The sequence below is a fragment of the Oncorhynchus gorbuscha genome, linkage group LG06, assembly GCF_021184085.1.
Source record: "Oncorhynchus gorbuscha isolate QuinsamMale2020 ecotype Even-year linkage group LG06, OgorEven_v1.0, whole genome shotgun sequence".
NCBI lineage: Eukaryota > Metazoa > Chordata > Actinopteri > Salmoniformes > Salmonidae > Oncorhynchus > Oncorhynchus gorbuscha.
Window position 1 is genome coordinate 94,288,170 of NC_060178.1, and position 20,573 is coordinate 94,308,742.

Here is a 20,573-nt window from a genome sequence, read left to right on the forward strand (position 1 = left end):
TACTTAAAAATCATACAATGTGATTTTCTGGATTTTTTAGATTCTGTCTCTCACAGTTGAAGTGTACCTATGATAACAATTACAGACCTCTACATGCTTTGTAAGTTGGAAAACCTGCAAAATCGGCAGTGTATCAAATACTTGTTCTCTATATACTATAGAACACACTACTATGGTCAGTTGGCCACTCAGAAATGTTTGTCCTTTTCAATAACTGCGGTCAAGGAAACCCAATGGTCCTGTCTTTCTCATGGACAGACAAACATCAGTACAAACACACTGACACAAATGCATGTACACACACTCAACTACGCACACACGCATGCAAGCACACACATGCACACACTCATACACACTCACAGATCAGATCTTTATTGGCAGCTGTGTGTGGCTGACTAAAGGGGTCGTGTCGCTGACACACTTGACATTTACACAACGTTCTCGTCAACACTCTCTCACACACGCACACACAGGACGTACACAATAGGGCCACATCAATTTGAGATTATTGGGGAAGGGGGGACACTGCGTCTCTACTGGTTGGTTTGAGGGGGTGCAGGAGGGGCGACAGGGGTGTGACATTCTAAAAGAGGCGATATTGGGGTTCACGTTACAGTGTGGTTTTGGGGGCAGCATGCCAGTGGGCAGCCATTAATGGTTTTAATGGTGTGACAGACGAGCAGGGAAGTGAGAGGAGGCCACTGTGATGGAAGACATCTTACTCTCTAACAAACACACACAAACACACAGCCGGGAGACATCTCACTGAGACGTAACTTACCCTGGCCTGAGCACTCGCTGTTGCTCTTCCCCTCGTTCATTTCCTGCTTCACAGAGGCCACACCTCCTCTGCGGAGGACTCTGGTCGAAGGTCCGCCCAGTTTGACCCTTGGTCGACCTCTCCTTCTCCTCAGCCCCTGATTGGGCACCCAGTCCTGCTGGTTACTGGATGTATCGGCGGCTGGGTGAACATGGAGAGATGGGTGTGTTAGTGTCAGGGAGTGTACTGTATGTGGTACAAGGTTTACGTTTGTTTGTTTTACCTGTGCCACTCTCTCTGCAGTTTGCGTGGGCTCCAGGTCTGGGGTCCCGTCTGCGGCGGTGCATGCCCCCTGATGGTGCACCTCTCTGGGCCACAACCTTCTGCTGCAGCTGGGTCACCCTCCGTGCTAGTCGGGAGCTCAGGCTGGGACGACCTCTCCTCCTCGTGAGGAAGCATTGATTAGTCATCGTCTTCCTCCGCTTCTCTCTGCTCCCATCTGCTTCATAATCCTCCGCCCTGAAAAACACAAAGAAGAGAGTTGGATTTTAGAAACAAACAACAAAAACTAAGGAGATCAAAGAAACGGTAACAGGTCATCTGGTCTTCCTGCCCTCTATACCTCTCACAAGAGCTCTTTTACTTTCTCCCTTTTCCTCCTTCTCTCTGTCTAGCCTTTGATGAGTATGGAGAGGGGGGGGGGTTCCTTTCCAGTGCGGATGCTGTGTTTGGAAGAGAAAGCCTTCTGTCGGTAAACTCTGAAATATCCAAGAGGAGTCTGACTATGAGACCCTGATGAATAACCACAAGAAAAAGGGAAAAATGGCTGAAAAACAGAGAGAAGGGTGGCAGGAAGGTGAGAGTTGGAGGAGAAAGAGAGAGACAAGGCAGTCTCAGGGGGAGTCTGTCCGTTGACCTAAGCTCCAGGGCTGAATGGATGAACACCTCTATTGAACACCACCACTCCCTGCTCCAGGGCTGGATAGATGAACACCTCCATTGAACACCACCACTCCCTGCTCCAGGGCTGGATAGATGAACATCTCTTTTGAACACCACCACCCCCTGCTCCAGGGCTGGATAGATGAACACCTCCATTGAACACCACCACTCCCTGCTCCAGGGCTGGATAGATGAACACCTCCATTGAACACCACCACTCCCTGCTCCAGGGCTGGATAGATGAACACCTCCATTGAACACCACCACTCCCTGCTCCAGGGCTGGATAGATGAACACCTCCATTGAACACCACCACCACTCCCTGCTCCAGGGCTGGATAGATGAACACCTCCATTGAACACCACCACTCCCTGCTCCAGGGCTGGATAGATGAACACCTCCATTGAACACCACCACTCCCTGCTCCAGGGCTGAATAGATGAACACCTCACCTCTCCATTGAACACCACCACTCCCTGCTCCAGGGCTGGATAGATGAACACCTCCATTGAACACCACCACTCCCTGCTCCAGGGCTGGATAGATGAACACCTCCATTGAACACCACCACTCCCTGCTCCAGGGCTGGATAGATGAACACCTCCATTGAACACCACCACTCCCTGCTCCAGGGCTGGATAGATGAACACCTCCCATTGAACACCACCACTCCCTGCTCCAGGGCTGGATAGATGAACACCTCCATTGAACACCACCACTCCCTGCTCCAGGGCTGGATAGATGAACACCTCCATTGAACACCACCACTCCCTGCTCCAGGGCTGGATAGATGAACACCTCCATTGAACACCACCACTCCCTGCTCCAGGGCTGAATAGATGAACACCTCTCATTGAACACCACCACTCCCTGCTCCAGGGCTGGATAGATGAACACCTCCATTGAACACCACCACTCCCTGCTCCAGGGCTGGATAGATGAACACCTCCATTGTGACACCACCACTCCCTGCTCCAGGGCTGGATAGATGAACACCTCCATTGAACACCACCACTCCCTGCTCCAGGGCTGAATAGAACACCACCACTCCCTGAACACCCAGGGCTGAACACCTCTATTGAACACCACCACTCCCTGCTCCAGGGCTGGATAGATGAACACCTCCATTGAACACCACCACTCCCTGCTCCAGGGCTGGATAGATGAACACCTCCATTGAACACCACCACTCCCTGCTCCAGGGCTGGATAGATGAACACCTCTATTTAACACCACCACTCCCACCACCACTCCCTGATCCAGGCCTGGATATATGAACACCTCTATTGAACACCACCACTCCCTGCTCCAGGGCTGGATAGATGAACACCTCCATTGAACACCACCACTCCCTGCTCCAGGGCTGAATAGATGAACACCTCTCCATTGAACACCACCACTCCCTGCTCCAGGGCTGGATAGATGAACACCTCCATTGAACACCACCACTCCCTGCTCCAGGGCTGGATAGATGAACACCTCCATTGAACACCACCACTCCCTGCTCCAGGGCTGGATAGATGAACACCTCCATTGAACACCACCACTCCCTGCTCCAGGGCTGAATAGATGAACACCTCTCCATTGAACACCACCACTCCCTGCTCCAGGGCTGGATAGATGAACACCTCCATTGAACACCACCACTCCCTGCTCCAGGGCTGGATAGATGAACACCTCCATTGAACACCACCACTCCCTGCTCCAGGGCTGGAATAGATGAACACCTCCATTGAACACCACCACTCCCTGCTCCAGGGCTGGATAGATGAACACCTCTCCAGGGCTGGATAGATTGAACACCACCACTCCCTGCTCCAGGGCTGGATAGATGAACACCTCCATTGAACACCACCACTCCCTGCTCCAGGGCTGGATAGATGAACACCTCCATTGAACACCACCACTCCCTGCTCCAGGGCTGAATAGATGAACACCTCTCCATTGAACACCACCACTCCCTGCTCCAGGGCTGGATAGATGAACACCTCCATTGAACACCACCACTCCCTGCTCCAGGGCTGGATAGATGAACACCTCCATTGAACACCACCACTCCCTGCTCCAGGGCTGGATAGATGAACACCTCCATTGAACACCACCACTCCCTGATCCAGGCTGATATATGAACACCTCTATTGATGAACACCTCTCCATTGAACACCACCACTCCCTGCTCCAGGGCTGGATAGATGAACACCTCCATTGAACACCACCACTCCCTGCTCCAGGGCTGGATAGATGAACACCTCCATTGAACACCACCACTCCCTGCTCCAGGGCTGGATAGATGAACACCTCTATTTAACACCACCACTCCCTGATCCAGGCCTGGATATATGAACACCTCTATTGAACACCACCACTCCCTGATCCAGGGCTGGATATGAACACCTGAACACCTCCATTGAACACCACCACTCCCTGCTCCAGGGCTGGAATAGATGAACACCTGGATATATGAACTCCATTGAACACCACCACTCCCTGCTCCAGGGCTGGATAGATGAACACCTCTATTGAACACCACCACTCCCTGATCCAGGCCTGGATATATGAACACCTCTATTGAACACCACCACTGAACACCTCTATTGAACACCACCACTCCCTGATCCAGGCCTGGATATATGAACACCTCTATTGAACACCACCACTCCCTGATCCAGGCCTGGATATATGAACACCTCTATTGAACACCACCACTCCCTGATCCAGGCCTGGATATATGAACACCTCTATTGAACACCACCACTCCCTGCTCCAGGGCTGGATAGATGAACACCTCCATTGAACACCACCACTCCCTGCTCCAGGGCTGGATAGATGAACACCTCCATTGAACACCACCACTCCCTGCTCCAGGGCTGGATAGATGAACACCTCCATTGAACACCACCACTCCCTGAACACCACACTCCCTGGGCTGGATATAGATGAACACCTCTCCATTGAACACCACCACTCCCTGCTCCAGGGCTGGATAGAACACCTCCATTGAACACCACCACTCCCTGCTCCAACACCTCCATTGAACACCACCACTCCCTGCTCCAGGGCTGGATAGATGAACACCTCCATTGAACACCACCACTCCCTGCTCCAGGGCTGATAGATGAACACCTAGATGAACACCACTCCCTCCATTGAACACCACCACTCCCTCCCTCCAGGGCTGGATAGATGAACACCTCCATTGAACACCACCACTCCCTGCTCCAGGGCTGGATAGATGAACACCTCCATTGAACACCACCACTCCCTGCTCCAGGGCTGGATAGATGAACACCTCCATTGAACACCACCACTCCCTGCTCCAGGGCTGAATAGATGAACACCTCTCCATTGAACACCACCACTCCCTGATCCAGGCCTGGATATATGAACACCTCTATTGAACACCACCACTCCCTGCTCCAGGGCTGGATAGATGAACACCTCCATTGAACACCACCACTCCCTGCTCCAGGGCTGAATAGATGAACACCTTGAACTCCATTGAACACCACCACTCCCTGCTCCAGGGCTGGATAGATGAACACCTCCATTGAACACCACCACTCCCCAGGGCTGGATAGATGAACACCTCCATTGAACACCACCACCAGGGCTGGATAGATGAACACCTCCATTTAACACCACCACTCCCTGCTCCAGGATAGATGAACACCTCCATTGAACACCACCACTCCCTGCTCCAGGGCTGGATAGATGAACACCTCCATTGAACACCACCACTCCCTGCTCCAGGGCTGAATAGATGAACACCTCTCCATTGAACACCACCACTCCCTGCTCCAGGGCTGGATAGATGAACACCTCCATTGAACACCACCACTCCCTGCTCCAGGGCTGGATAGATGAACACCTCCATTGAACACCACCACTCCCTGCTCCAGGGCTGGATAGATGAACACCTCTCCATTGAACACCACCACTCCCTGCTCCAGGGCTGGATAGATGAACACCTCACCTCTATTGAACACCACCACTCCCTGCTCCAGGGCTGGATAGATGAACACCTCCATTGAACACCACCACTCCCTGCTCCAGGGCTGGATAGATGAACACCTCCATTGAACACCACCACTCCCTGCTCCAGGGCTGGAATAGATGAACACCTCCATTGAACACCACCACTCCCTGCCCAGGGCTGGATAACTCCAGGGCTGGATGATGAACACCTCCATTGAACACCACCACTCCCTGCTCCAGGGCTGGATAGATGAACACCTCCATTGAACACCACCACTCCCTGCTCCAGGGCTGGATAGATGAACACCTCCATTGAACACCACCACTCCCTGCTCCAGGGCTGGATAGATGAACACCTCCATTGAACACCACCACTCCCTGCTCCAGGGCTGGATAGATGAACACCTCCATTGAACACCACCACTCCCTGCTCCAGGGCTGAATAGATGAACACCTCCATTGAACACCACCACTCCCTGCTCCAGGGCTGGATAGATGAACACCTCTATTGAACACCACCACTCCCTGATCCAGGGCTGAATAGATGAACACCTCCATTGAACACCACCACTCCCTGCTCCAGGGCTGAATAGATGAACACCTCCATTGAACACCACCACTCCCTGCTCCAGGGCTGGATAGATGAACACCTCCATTGAACACCACCACTCCCTGCTCCAGGGCTGGATAGATGAACACCTCCATTGAACACCACCACTCCCTGCTCCAGGGCTGGATAGATGAACACCTCCATTGAACACCACCACTCCCTGCTCCAGGGCTGGATAGATGAACACCTCTATTGAACACCACCACTCCCTGCTCCAGGGCTGGATAGATGAACACCTCCATTGAACACCACCACTCCCTGCTCCAGGGCTGGATAGATGAACACCTCCATTGAACACCACCACTCCCTGCTCCAGGGCTGGATAGATGAACACCTCCATTGAACACCACCACTCCCTGCTCCAGGGCTGGATAGATGAACACCTCCATTGAACACCACCACTCCCTGCTCCAGGGGATATATGAACACCTGAACACCACCACTAGGGCTGGATGAAACACCTCTATTGAACACCACCACTCCCTGCTCCAGGGCTGGATAGATGAACACCTCTATTGAACACCACCACTCCCTGATCCAGGCCTGGATATATGAACACCTCTATTGAACACCACCACTGAACACCTCTATTGAACACCACCACTCCCTGGGCTGGATAGATGAACACCTCCATTGAACACCACCACTCCCTGCCAGGGCTGGATAGATGAACAGGGGGCTGGATAGATGAACACCACCTCTATTGAACACCACCACTCCCTGATCCAGGGCTGAATAGATGAACACCTCCATTGAACACCACCACTCCCTGCTCCAGGGCTGGATATATGAACACCTCTATTGAACAACACCCCTGATCCAGGCCTGGATTGAACACCACACACTCCCTGCTCCAGGGCTGGATAGATGAACACCTCCATTGAACACCACCACTCCCTGCTCCAGGGCTGGATAGATGAACACCTCCATTGAACACCACCACTCCCTGCTCCAGGGCTGGATAGATGAACACCTCTATTGAACACCACCACTCCCTGCTCCAGGCCTGGATAGACACCACACCACTCCCTGCTCCAGGGCTGGATAGAACACCTGAACACCTCCATTGAACACCACCACTCCCTGCTCCAGGGCTGGATAGATGAACACCTCCATTGAACACCACCACTCCTGCTCCAGGGCTGGATAGATGAACACCTCCATTGAACACCACCACTCCCTGCTCCAGGGCTGGATAGATGAACACCTCTATTGAACACCACCACTCCCTGCTCCAGGGCTGATATAGATGAACACCTCACATTGAACACCACCACTCCCTGATCCAGGGCTGGATAGATGAACACCTCTATTGAACACCACCACTCCTGCACCTCTATTGAACACCACCACTCCCTGGGCTGAATAGATGAACACCTCTATTGAACACCACCACTCCCTGCCAGGCCTGGATATATGAACACAGGGGGCTGGATAGATGAACACCTCTATTGAACACCACCACTCCCTGCTCCAGGGCTGAATAGATGAACACCTCTATTGAACACCACCACTCCCTGCTCCAGGGCTGAATAGATGAACACCTCTATTGAACACCACCACTCCCTGCTCCAGGGCTGGATAGATGAACACCTCTATTGAACACCACCACTCCCTGAAGGGCTGAATAGATGAACACCTCTATTGAACACCACCACTCCCTGCTCCAGGGCTGGATAGATGAACACCTCTATTGAACACCACCACTCCCTGCTCCAGGGCTGAATAGATGAACACCTCCATTGAACACCACCACTCCCTGCTCCAGGGCTGGATAGATGAACACCTCCATTGAACACCACCACTCCCTGCTCCAGGGCTGGATAGATGAACACCTCCATTGAACACCACCACTCCCTGCTCCAGGGCTGGATAGATGAACACCTCTATTGAACACCACCACTCCCTGATCCAGGCCTGGATATATGAACACCTCTATTGAACACCACCACTGAACACCTCTATTGAACACCACCACTCCCTGATCCAGGCCTGGATATATGAACACCTCTATTGAACACCACCACTGAATAGATGAACACCCTGAACACCAGGGCTGGAATAGATGAACACCTCTGGATAGATGAACACCTCCATTGAACACCACCACTCCCTGCTCCAGGGCTGGATAGATGAACACCTCCATTGAACACCACCACTCCCTGCTCCAGGGCTGGATAGATGAACACCTCCATTGAACACCACCACCAGGGCTGGATAGATGAACCCTCCATTGAACACCACCACTCCCTGCTCCAGGGCTGGATAGATGAACACCTCCATTGAACACCACCACTCCCTGCTCCAGGGCTGGATAGATGAACACCTCCATTGAACACCACCACTCCCTGCTCCAGGGCTGGATAGATGAACACCTCCATTGAACACCACCACTCCCTGCTCCAGGCCTGGATAGATGAACACCTCACCATCCAGGGCTGGATAGATGAACACCTCTATTGAACACCACCACTCCCTGATCCAGGCCTGGATATATGAACACCTCTATTGAACACCACCACTCCCTGATCCAGGGCTGGATAGATGAACACCTCTATTGAACACCACCACTCCCTGCTCCAGGGCTGGATAGAACACCTGAACACCACCACTCACATTGAACACCACCACTCCCTGCTCCAGGGCTGGATAGATGAACACCTCTATTGAACACCACCACTCCCTGCTCCAGGGCTGGATAGATGAACACCTCTATTGAACACCACCACTCACCTCCCTGCTCCAGGGCTGAATAGATGAACACCTCTATTGAACACCACCACTCCCTGCTCCAGGGCTGAATAGATGAACACCTCTATTGAACACCACCACTCCCTGCTCCAGGGCTGAATATGAACACCTCTGAACACCACTATTGAACACCACCACTCCCTGCTCCAGGGCTGGATAGATGAACACCTCTATTGAACACCACCACTGGATAGATGAACACCTGATCTCCACCACCACTCCCTGGGCTGAATAGATGAACACCTCTATTGAACACCACCACTCCCTGCTCCAGGGCTGAATAGATGAACACCTCTATTGAACACCACCACTCCCTGCTCCAGGGCTGGATAGATGAACACCTCTATTGAACACCACCACTCCCTGATCCAGGGCTGGATGAACACCTCTATTGAACACCACCACTCCCTGCTCCAGGGCTGGATAGATGAACACCTCCATTGAACACCACCACTCCCTGCTCCAGGGCTGGATAGATGAACACCTCCATTGAACACCACCACTCCCTGCTCCAGGGCTGGATAGATGAACACCTCTATTGAACACCACCACTCCCTGATCCAGGCCTGGATATATGAACACCTCTATTGAACACCACCACTCCCTGCTCCAGGGCTGGATAGATGAACACCTCCATTGAACACCACCACTCACTGCTCCAGGGCTGGATAGATGAACACCTCTATTGAACACCACCACTCCCTGCTCCAGGGCTGGATAGATGAACACCTCTATTGAACACCACCACTCCCTGCTCCAGGGCTGAATAGATGAACACCTCCATTGAACACCACCACTCCCTGCTCCAGGGCTGGATAGATGAACACCTCTATTGAACACCACCACTCCCTGCTCCAGGGCTGGATAGATGAACACCTCTATTGAACACCACCACTCCCTGCTCCAGGGCTGAATAGATGAACACCTCTATTGAACACCACCACTGAATAGATGAACACCTCCCTGCTCCAGGCTGAATAGATGAACACCTCTATTGAACACCACCACTCCCTGAACACCTCTATTGAACACCACCACTCCCTGCTCCAGGGCTGAATAGATGAACACCTGAACACCTCTATTGAACACCACCACTCCCTGATCCAGGCCTGAATAGATGAACACCTCTATTGAACACCACCACTCCCTGCTCCAGGGCTGAATAGAACACCTCTATTGAACACCACCACTCTATTGAACACCATTGAACACACTCCCTATGATCCAGGCCTGGATATATGAACTCCAGGGCTGAATAGATGAACACCTCTATTGAACACCACCACTCCCTGCTCCAGGGCTGGATAGATGAACACCTCCATTGAACACCACCACTCCCTGCTCCAGGGCTGGATAGATGAACACCTCCATTGAACACCACCACTCCCTGCTCCAGGGCTGGATAGATGAACACCTCCATTGAACACCACCACTCCCTGCTCCAGGGCTGGATAGATGAACACCTCTATTGAACACCACCACTCCCTGCTCCAGGGCTGGATAGATGAACACCTCCATTGAACACCACCACTCCCTGCTCCAGGGCTGGATAGATGAACACCTCTATTGAACACCACCACTCCCTGCTCCAGGGCTGAATAGATGAACACCTCTATTGAACACCACCACTCCCTGCTCCAGGGCTGAATAGATGAACACCTCTATTGAACACCACCACTCCCTGCTCCAGGGCTGAATAGATGAACACCTCTATTGAACACCACCACTCCCTGACCAGGGCTGGATAGATGAACACCTCTATTGAACACCACCACTCCCTGCTCCAGCTGAATAGATGAACACCTCTATTGAACACCACCACTCCCTGCTCCAGGGCTGAATAGATGAACACCTCTATTGAACACCACCACTCCCTGCTCCAGGGCTGAATAGATGAACACCTCTATTGAACACCACCACTCCCTGCTCCAGGGCTGAATATGATGAACACCACCACTCTGGATTGAACACCACCACTCCCTGCTCCAGGGCTGAATAGATGAACACCTCTATTGAACACCACCACTCCCTGCTCCAGGGCTGGATAGATGAACACCTCCATTGAACACCACCACTCCCTGCTCCAGGGCTGGATAGATGAACACCTCCATTGAACACCACCACTCCCTGCTCCAGGGCTGGATAGATGAACACCTCTATTGAACACCACCACTGAAGGGCCCTCTATTGAACACCAGGGCTGAATAGATGAACACCTCTATTGAACACCACCACTCCCTGCTCCAGGGCTGAATAGATGAACACCTCCATTGAACACCACCACTCCCTGCTCCAGGGCTGGATAGATTGAACAGATGAACACCTCTACTTGAACACCACCACACCACTCCCTGCTCCAGGGCTGAACACCTCTATTGAACACCACCACTCCCTGATCCAGGCCTGAATAGATGAACACCTCTATTGAACACCACCAGGGCTGAATAGATGAACACCTCTATTGAACACCACCACTCCCTGCTCCAGGGCTGGATATAGATGAACACCTCTATTGAACACCACCACTGCTCCAGGGCTGGATAGATGAACACCTCTATTGAACCAGGGCTGAATAGATGAACACCTCTATTGAACACCACCACTCCCTGCTCCAGGCTGAATAGATGAACACCTCTATTGAACACCACCACTCCCTGCTCCAGGGCTGAATAGATGAACACCTCTATTGAACACCACCACTCCCTGCTCCAGGGCTGATAGATGAACACCTCTATTGAACACCAACACCACCACTCCCTGCTCCAGGGCTGAATAGATGAACACCTCTATTGAACACCACCACTCCCTGCTCCAGGGCTGAATAGATGAACACCTCTATTGAACACCACCACTCCCTGCTCCAGGGCTGAATAGATGAACACCTCTATTGAACACCACCACTCCCTGCTCCAGGGCTGAATAGATGAACACCTCTATTGAACACCACCACTCCCTGCTCCAGGGCTGAATAGATGAACACCTCTATTGAACACCACCACTCCCTGCTCCAGGGCTGAATAGATGAACACCTCTATTGAACACCACCACTCCCTGCTCCAGGGCTGAATAGATGAACACCTCTATTGAACACCACCACTCCCTGATCCAGGGCTGAATAGATGAACACCTCTATTGAACACCACCACTCCCTGCTCCAGGGCTGAATAGAACACCTGAACACCAGGCCTGAATAGATGAACACCTCTATTGAACACCACCACTCCCTGCTCCAGGGCTGAATAGATGAACACCTCTATTGAACACCACCACTCCCTGCTCCAGGGCTGGATAGATGAACACCTCTATTGAACACCACCACTCCCTGCTCCAGGGCTGAATAGATGAACACCTCTATTGAACACCACCACTCCCTGCTCCAGGGCTGAATAGATGAACACCTCTATTGAACACCACCACTCCCTGCTCCAGGGCTGAATAGATGAACACCTCTATTGAACACCACCACTCCCTGCTCCAGGGCTGAATAGATGAACACCTCTATTGAACACCACCACTCCCTGCTCCAGGGCTGAATAGATGAACACCTCTATTGAACACCACCACTCCCTGCTCCAGGCCTGAATAGATGAACACCTCTATTGAACACCACCACTCCCTGATCCAGGGCTGAATAGATGAACACCTCTATTGAACACCACCACTCCCTGCTCCAGGGCTGAATAGATGAACACCTCTATTGAACACCACCACTCCCTGCTCCAGGGCTGAATAGATGAACACCTCTATTGAACACCACTGATCCACTACCCTTTTTCTCTTTCCATCGTTCGATCTCAAATAAACGCACGCACGCACGCAGGCAGGCACGCACGCAGGCAGGCAGGCAGGCAGGCAGGCAGGCAGGCAGGCAGGCAGGCAGGCAGGCAGGCAGGCAGGCAGGCACACACACGCACACACACACACACACACACACACACACACACACACACACACACACACACACACACCCTGCTATGAGCAGCTGGTGTCTGAGGCAGGTGAATCCTATATTCCCTCAGAGCTCAGTGTCTCCCTTCAAGGAAAAGAGAGGGAAGGAGGCGGGAAGGAGGAGGGAGGGAGAAGGAAGGGAGGGAGAAGGAAGGGAGGGAGAAGGAAGGGAGGGAGGACAAAATGACGGAGGGAGGGAGGAAGAAAGAAGGGAGGCAGGGATGGATGGATGCAGGGAGGGGGAGGGAGGCAGGGAGGGGGAGAAAGGGGGGAAATAGATAGAGTTGGGGAAGGAGCAGAGTAAAGGGAGAAGGGAGAGGAGAGGATTAAGCAGGGAATGAATGGAGGAAAGGAGGAGCATGAAAAGAGGGGAAGATATGATGTGTAATGTGAAACCTGAGAGAAATACCACCTGGTTGAGTTGTCATCTCAGGCAGTCAGACAAAAAGAAAGGCAACACTGATCTGCTGAGGTCAGAATCTACAGAGAAGCCAGCTTCCTGCTGAGGTCAGGATCTACAGAGAAGCCAGCTTCCTGCTGAGGTCAGGATCTACAGAGAAGCCAGCTTCCTGCTGAGGTCAGGATCTACAGAGAAGCCAGCTTCCTGCTGAGGTCAGGATCTACAGAGAAGCCAGCTTCCTGCTGAGGTCAGGATCTACAGAGAAGCCAGCTTCCTGCTGAGGTCAGGATCTACAGAGAAGCCAGCTTCCTGCTGAGGTCAGGATCTACAGATCTACAGATTCTACAGAGAAACTCCCCCTAACAAACTGCCACACCACTCATACCTAGGGTTACAAAATTTCGGGAACCATCAATAAATTCCCTGATTTTCCTGAAATCCCGGTTGGAGGATTCCTGGAATCCGTACAGAATAAGCAGGAAATCCAGGGAATTTATTGAAAGTTTCCGGAATATTGCGAACCTACCCATACCCCTCATTCCCATCCCACACACCAACTCTCCATCACCCAGCCCTAACCTGTCTGTCACCATCACCCCCTGACCTCTCCTTTCAACCTTTGACCCCCAGTCAGTCCCTAAAACCCAGCGATAGCCCTCAGTCACATCCTCACTGGAAGGAGAGTATGTGAAGAGGGGAAAAGGGCAGTTGGTTGATGTAGAATGACGTAAAATCCACAGTTAATGTAATTACTATAACAGCCTTCCCCTTTTTCCTCTCTCCAACACCGATGCCAACAAGTACTGCCACCAAGAGACCAGTTGCTAGAGAAACTCTCTCTCTCTCTCTCTCTCTCTCTCTCTCTCTCTCTCTCTCTCAAAGATTAAGGAATACACTAATGATACTACACTCATTCATTAATTAATAAAAAAATACACCCTGTCACATACCAGCCAGCTCCAGTAATTAAACAAATATGGGATGTGTGTGGTGTGTGTGGTGTGTGTGTGTCGTCTGTGTGTGCGTGTTGTCATTTTTCATTAGTGTGTTGTAATCACTGTGGTAACCGTGATAAACGTTGTGCTTGTTTAATCAGTTTATCACGCTATCATAGGTGGAGCACAGCCAGAAAACACATCCATCAATATGATGACCTAACACTAGAATTTAACACTGTGTAGGGCATTAGGGGATTTGCTTTGGAATCGTGTGTGTGTGTGTGTGTGTGTGTGTGTGTGTGTGTGTGTGTGTGTGTGTGTGTGTGTGTGTGTGTGTGTGTGTGTGTGTGTGTGTGTGTGTGTGTGTGTGTGTGTGTGTGTGTGTGTGTGTGTGTGTGTGTGTGTGTGTGTGTGTAAGAAGAGGGGGTTGTAGAGTCATTCATCACTGTGATAAGTCTACATGGGGACTTTGTCCATATTAATATGTGCTGAGGGTGAGAGGGGGTCAGAACATAATCAATGGAGTGATAAATATGGTGTGCGTGTGTAAGAGAGAGAGAGAGGGGGGGGCAGCAGTTCCTCTTATAAAGAAGCTCAACAGGGTTCATCTCAGGCAAAAATATTTCTATGAGTCCTAAATATAAGGAAAAACCAAGATGGCGCCGTACTGGGTGGCTGTCGTTTTACAAGCTCTGACCCAAGACAGCTTTTCTGTGATTATTTTGTCCTTTATTTTGACTCTATTTCCTGCAATGTATCCTTCTATTATTTCTTACAACCGACAAGAACTTTGAACATCAGATCGGCAGTTACTTACCCCAGTTACGGCTTCTACTTCAAATCATCTGCCCTGGGCTCCCTCTGTAATTCCAACCCAATTTTCGGCGTTACAGAGAAGAGAGGGTGGATCCTGGTGAGATTAAGGCGAAGGGAAAACCGGCCACCTCTTCCCTCTATTCCACTGGCTAATGTACAGTCACTCGATAATAAGATGGAGGATCTCTAATCACGGACTTACTACCAACGCGACTCCCGGAACTGCAATATTCTTTGTTTTTCAGAAACATGGCTCTCATACAAGATACCCCCCACGGCTATCCAACTCGATGGATTCTCTATTCACCGGGCGGACAGGACAGTGGAGTCGGGGAAATCGAGGGGGGGGGTTTTCAGTTGCTATCTATCGTGACTGCTGTATACATTCCACCTCAGGACAATAAAAAGAATAAGCTGGCACTTAAGAACTGTACAAGGCTATAAACCAGAAGGAAACACTACACCCAGAGGTTGCCTTTCTGGTTTCCGGAGATTTTAATTAATGCCCAACTACCATCAACACATCTCCAACGACACTAAAGGCCATAAAGCCCTAGACCACTGCTATTCGACCCACAGTCAAGGATACAAGGTCCTTCCTCAAAGTACCAGCAATTTGCTCCATTGAGAAATGGTCACCAGAATCAGAGGGTAAGCTACGGGACTGCTATGCTAGCGCTGACTGGAATATGTTTCGAGATTTTGCCGATAACATTGACGACATAACCATCTCCGTCACTTGCTTCAATACAAAATGCTTCAGCGATGTTGTACCCACGGTGAAGGTTCACTGCTTCCCCAATCAAAAGCCCTGGATTAACACCGAAGTTGGTGCTAAACTAAAGGACATGACTACCACACACAGAGCTATCGCAGACAACCCTGATGCTACACGGCCGAAGACAGGAATAAGTACAAGGCCCGCTATGACCTCCACAGAGTCATCAAACGAGCAAAAGGACAATATAGGAATAAGGTGAAATCATATTCCACAGGCTCTAACACCCGCCACATGTGGAGGGGCTACAGTCTACTACGGATTACAAAGGAAGATCCAACCATGATCTGCCCAATGATGCCTCTCTACCAGACAAACTCAATGCATTTTATACACGCTTTGACAACAACATTGATCAGTGCGTGAGGGCCGTCACACCTTTAGGGTCTTTAATCAGGTCAACACCTGCAAGGCCGCGGGCCCCGACGGTATTCCTGGGTGCGTTCTCAGAGCATGCGCAGAACAGCTGGCAGGCATATTCACGGTCATTTTCAACCTCTCCTTGTCCCAGTCTCTAATCCCCACATTTTTTTAAATGACCACAATCAAGGCTTCATGACACAATGATTACCGCCCTGTAGCACTCACTTCTGTAATCAGGAAGTGCTTTGAGAGGCTGGTTATGGCACACATTAACTCCACCATCCCAGATACCCTAGACCCACTCTAATTTGCATACCACCCCAACAGATCCATAGATGACGCAATCTCAAATGCTCTCCACACTGCCCTCAACCACCTAGATAAGAGGAATAACTTTGTGAGAATGCTGTTCATTGACTACAGCTCGTCACCAAGCTTAGGACTCTGGGTCTGAACACCTCCCTCTGCAATTGGATCCTGGACTTCGTGACGAGCCAACCTGAGGTGGTGAGGGTAGGCATCATCACCTCCATCACACTGGCCCTTAACACAGGAGCCCCACAGGGGTGTGTGCTTAGTCCCCTCCTGTACTCCTTATTCACCCACGATGGTGTGGCCACACACAACTCCAACACCATTATCAAGTTCCCTGACGACAGTAGGCCTGATCATCAGCAACGATGAATCAGCATACAGGAAGAAGGTCAGAGACCTGGCAGTGTGGTGCCGGAGCAACAACTTCACCCTCAACATCAGCAAGACCAAGGAGCTGATCGTGGACTACAGAAAACGTAGGGGCGAGCACGTCCCCATCCACATCAACAGGGCAACAGTATAGCATGTAAACAGCTTCATGTTCCTCTAATCACTAAAGACTTAAAGTGGTCCAAACACACACAGTCATGAAGAAGGTACGACAGTGCCTCTTCCCTTTGAGGAGCTTGAAAAAGTTTGTTATGGGCCCTCAAATCCTTAAAAGGTTCTACAGCTGTACAATTGAGAGCATATTGACTGGCAGCATCACTGCTTGGTATGGCAACAGCATCCTTGCACATGTACATATGTTTTTGGAACTGACTTTTCAAATATTTCCTGTATATAGTATGCTAAGTTACTTACTTTATGGTGTATTTCATATTTCCTATTCTTATTTCTCGTGTGTTTTTTTCTAGTAATACATTGTTATTGATTTTTGCATTGTTGGGTTTTGAGTTTGCAAGAAAGGCATTTCACTGTATTTGTGCATGTGACATTAAAACTTTAAACTTGTATAAGTGAATAAATGGAAAGGAGAATCCCTGCGGAGACACTCGCCTGAGTCTTTTGGGGCCGTCTGAGGCGCTGGGACTGGAGGTAGACTTGCGTTTCCGGGGGCGACCGGGTCGTCTGCGAGCAGGGCTATGAGCGGTCTCTGCTTTCTGGCGGTCATGTTTTCTCTGCAGCTTTGTCAGTTCTCTCTGTTTCTCTTTGTAACGTCTCTGGATCTCCGCTAGCTGGACTCGTATCGCAAGCTCCGCCCCATCCACCGTCTCCATGACACCCTTCACCGGACACACCTGCAGACAGATAGACATAAAGGATATAGTAGATTGTAAATGGACTGTACTGTGTGACAGTACATAGAAAATGTAGCTCGTGTATATGTGTGTATATACAGTGCAGTTATATACTGTGTTTTAACATGCATGTACAGTACCGTTATATACTGTGTATCTGTGTAGACCGTTGGACTCGTAACCGAAAGGTTGCGAGATCGAATCCCCGAGCTGACAAGGTGCAAATCTGTCATTTTGCCCCTGAACAAGGCAGTTAACCCACTGTTCCTAGGCTGTCATTGAAAATAAGAATTTGTTCTTAACTGACTTGCCTAGTTAAATAAAAAAATTAACAAATACAGTACATTACTGTTATATACTGTGTATGTGTGTATATATATATATATACACAGTATACATGGTACAGTTATATACTGTGTGTATATACATTACAATTGTTTCTGTGTATATACAGTTATATACAGTGTATCTGTGTATATACAGTACAGTTATATACTGTGTTTCTGTGTATATACAGTACAGTTATATACTGTATAGCTGTGTATATACAGTACAGTTATATACTGTGCTTCTGTGTATATACAGTACAGTTATATTCTGTACATGTGCATTATATGTTTGAGTAAACAAGTGTGTATACCTACAGGACTGTCTGTATGTGCACATTTGAGTGTGTGTGTTCAGTTACGTGTGTGTATGGAAAGTTCTATGTGTGTTTAGGCATACACACATACCGGCTCGTGGCGAGGCGTCCAGCTGCATTTCCGTCGCAGGTTGAAGGTCATCCTGACGGGACAGTGCTTCCCCTCCCCACTCCCTGGAGCTCCTTCCCCAAGCTCCAGACTGCGAGCCGCAGCCAGGGTCGCCAGGCTACAAAGGTCAAAGGTCAAAACGTCCTCTCCTGGCGAGAGAGAGAAAAGAATTACATTATTTTTTACTATTGCCGCCGCCTAAACAAGTGATTGGCAAACAGGGTGAATGTTAGCTAAGTTATAGCATTCACACACACACATCGGCAGAGTGGGAGGGAAAGAGGTAGACAGACTGAGTGAAAGGAGGGAGAGTGCTAAAGGAGTGCTGTCTCTCCATCTATCACTGTCATTAACTCTGTCATTGTCACCGCCTGCAGATCAACTAGAATATTCATGAGGGACCAGCCAGCCCACACCCACAACCACACACACACACACACACACACACACACCGGTTCATTTTGCAGAGCTGCAAAGACCGTCAAATTGCTGCGCACAAGAGAAAATTAGAGTGAGAGAGAGGATGATAAAGACAAAGGAAGGGACGGAGGGAGGAGGAGATATAGGAGGAGAAGGGAAGATAAGGCAGAAGAGAAGGAAGGACGAGGCAGAGGAGAAAGAGGAGGAGAGGGGAGGACGAGATAGAGGAGAAAGAGGAGGAGAGGGGAGGATGAGGTAGAGGAGAAAGAGGAGGATAAGGGAGGACGAGGTAGAGGAGAAAGAGGAGGATAAGGGAGGACGAGGTAGAGGAGAAAGAGGAGGATAAGGGAGGACGGGGTAGAGGAGAAGGGAGGATGAGGCAGAGGAGAAAGAGGAGGAGGGGATGACGAGGTAGAGGAGAAAGAGGAGGAGAGGGGAGGACGAGGTAGAGGAGAAAGAGGAGAATAAGGGAGGACGAGGTAGAGGCGAAAGAGGACAAGGTAGAGGAGAAGGAGGAGGAGAAGGGAGGACGAGGTAAAGGAGAAGGAGGAGGAGAAAGGAAGATGAGGCAGAGGAGAAGGGGGAGGAGAAGGGAAGATGAGGCAGAGAAGGAAGAGGAGGCGAAGAGAGGACAAGGTAGAGGAGAAGGAGGAGGAGATGGGAGGACAAGGCAGAGGAGAAAGAGGAAGAGAAGGGAGGATTAGGTAGAGGGGAAGACAAGGTGGAGAAACAGGACAAGGTAGAGGAGAAAGAGGAGGAGAAGGGAAGATGAGGCAGAGGAGAAGGAGGGAGGACAAGGTAGAGGAGAAAGAGGAGGAGACGGGAGGACGAGGTAGAGGAGAAGGAGGAAGAAGAAGGGACAACGAGGAAGAGGAGAAAGAGGAGGAGAAGAGAGGACGAGGTAGAGGGGAAGGAGGAAGGGAAGGGACAACGAGGTAGAGGAGAAAGAGTAGGAGAAGAGAGGACGAGGTAGAGGGGAAGGAGGAAGGAGAAGGGACAACGAGGTAGAGGGGAAGGAGGAAGGAGAAGGGACAACGAGGTAGAGGGGAAGGAGGAGGAGAGGGGAGGATGAGGCAGAATAGAAAGAGGAGGAGAAGGGAGGACAAGGAAGAGGAGAAGGAGGAGAAGGGAAGATGAGGCAGAGGAGAAGGAGGAGAAGGGAGGACGAGGTGGGGCAGAAAAGAGGACAAGGTAGAGGAGAAGGGGGAGGAGAAGGGAGGACGAGGTAGAGGAGAAGGAGGAGAAGGGAAGATGAGGCAGAGGAGGAGGAGGAGGAGAAGGGAGGAAGAGGTCGAGGGGAAAGAGGAGGAGAGGGGAGGACGAGGTAGAGGGGAAGGAGGAGGAGAGGGGAGGATGAGGCAGAGGAGAAGTAGGAGAAGGGAAGATGATGCAGAGGAGAAGGAGGAGGAGAAGGGATGACAAGGCAGAGGAGAAGGAGGAGAAGGGAAGATGATGCAGATGAGAAGGAGGAGGAGAACGGAGAATGAGGCAGAATAGAAAGAGGAGAAGGGAGGACAAGGAAGAGGAGAAGGAGGAGAAGGGAAGATGAGGCAGAGGAGAAGGA

The 20,573-nt window shown here is 50.7% G+C and overlaps 1 protein-coding gene and 1 long non-coding RNA gene across 2 annotated transcripts in view; both read right to left on the reverse strand.

The window, feature by feature from the left end:
- The window catches only part of LOC124038774 (BAH and coiled-coil domain-containing protein 1-like), a 111,913-nt gene that overhangs the window by 19,777 nt on the left and 71,563 nt on the right, over positions 1–20,573 (reverse strand). Inside the window, 4 exon segments of the mRNA XM_046354840.1 lie at positions 782–961; positions 1,044–1,279; positions 17,596–17,837; positions 18,572–18,738. Of these exon segments, the coding sequence (XP_046210796.1) occupies positions 782–961; positions 1,044–1,279; positions 17,596–17,837; positions 18,572–18,738 (825 nt within the window).
- On the reverse strand, positions 6,841–8,878 carry LOC124038587. The gene is made up of 3 exons (XR_006839378.1): positions 8,791–8,878; positions 8,172–8,295; positions 6,841–6,872 (listed from the first exon to the last, which is right to left on the reverse strand). It is a non-coding gene; the product is annotated as an uncharacterized LOC124038587 (long non-coding RNA).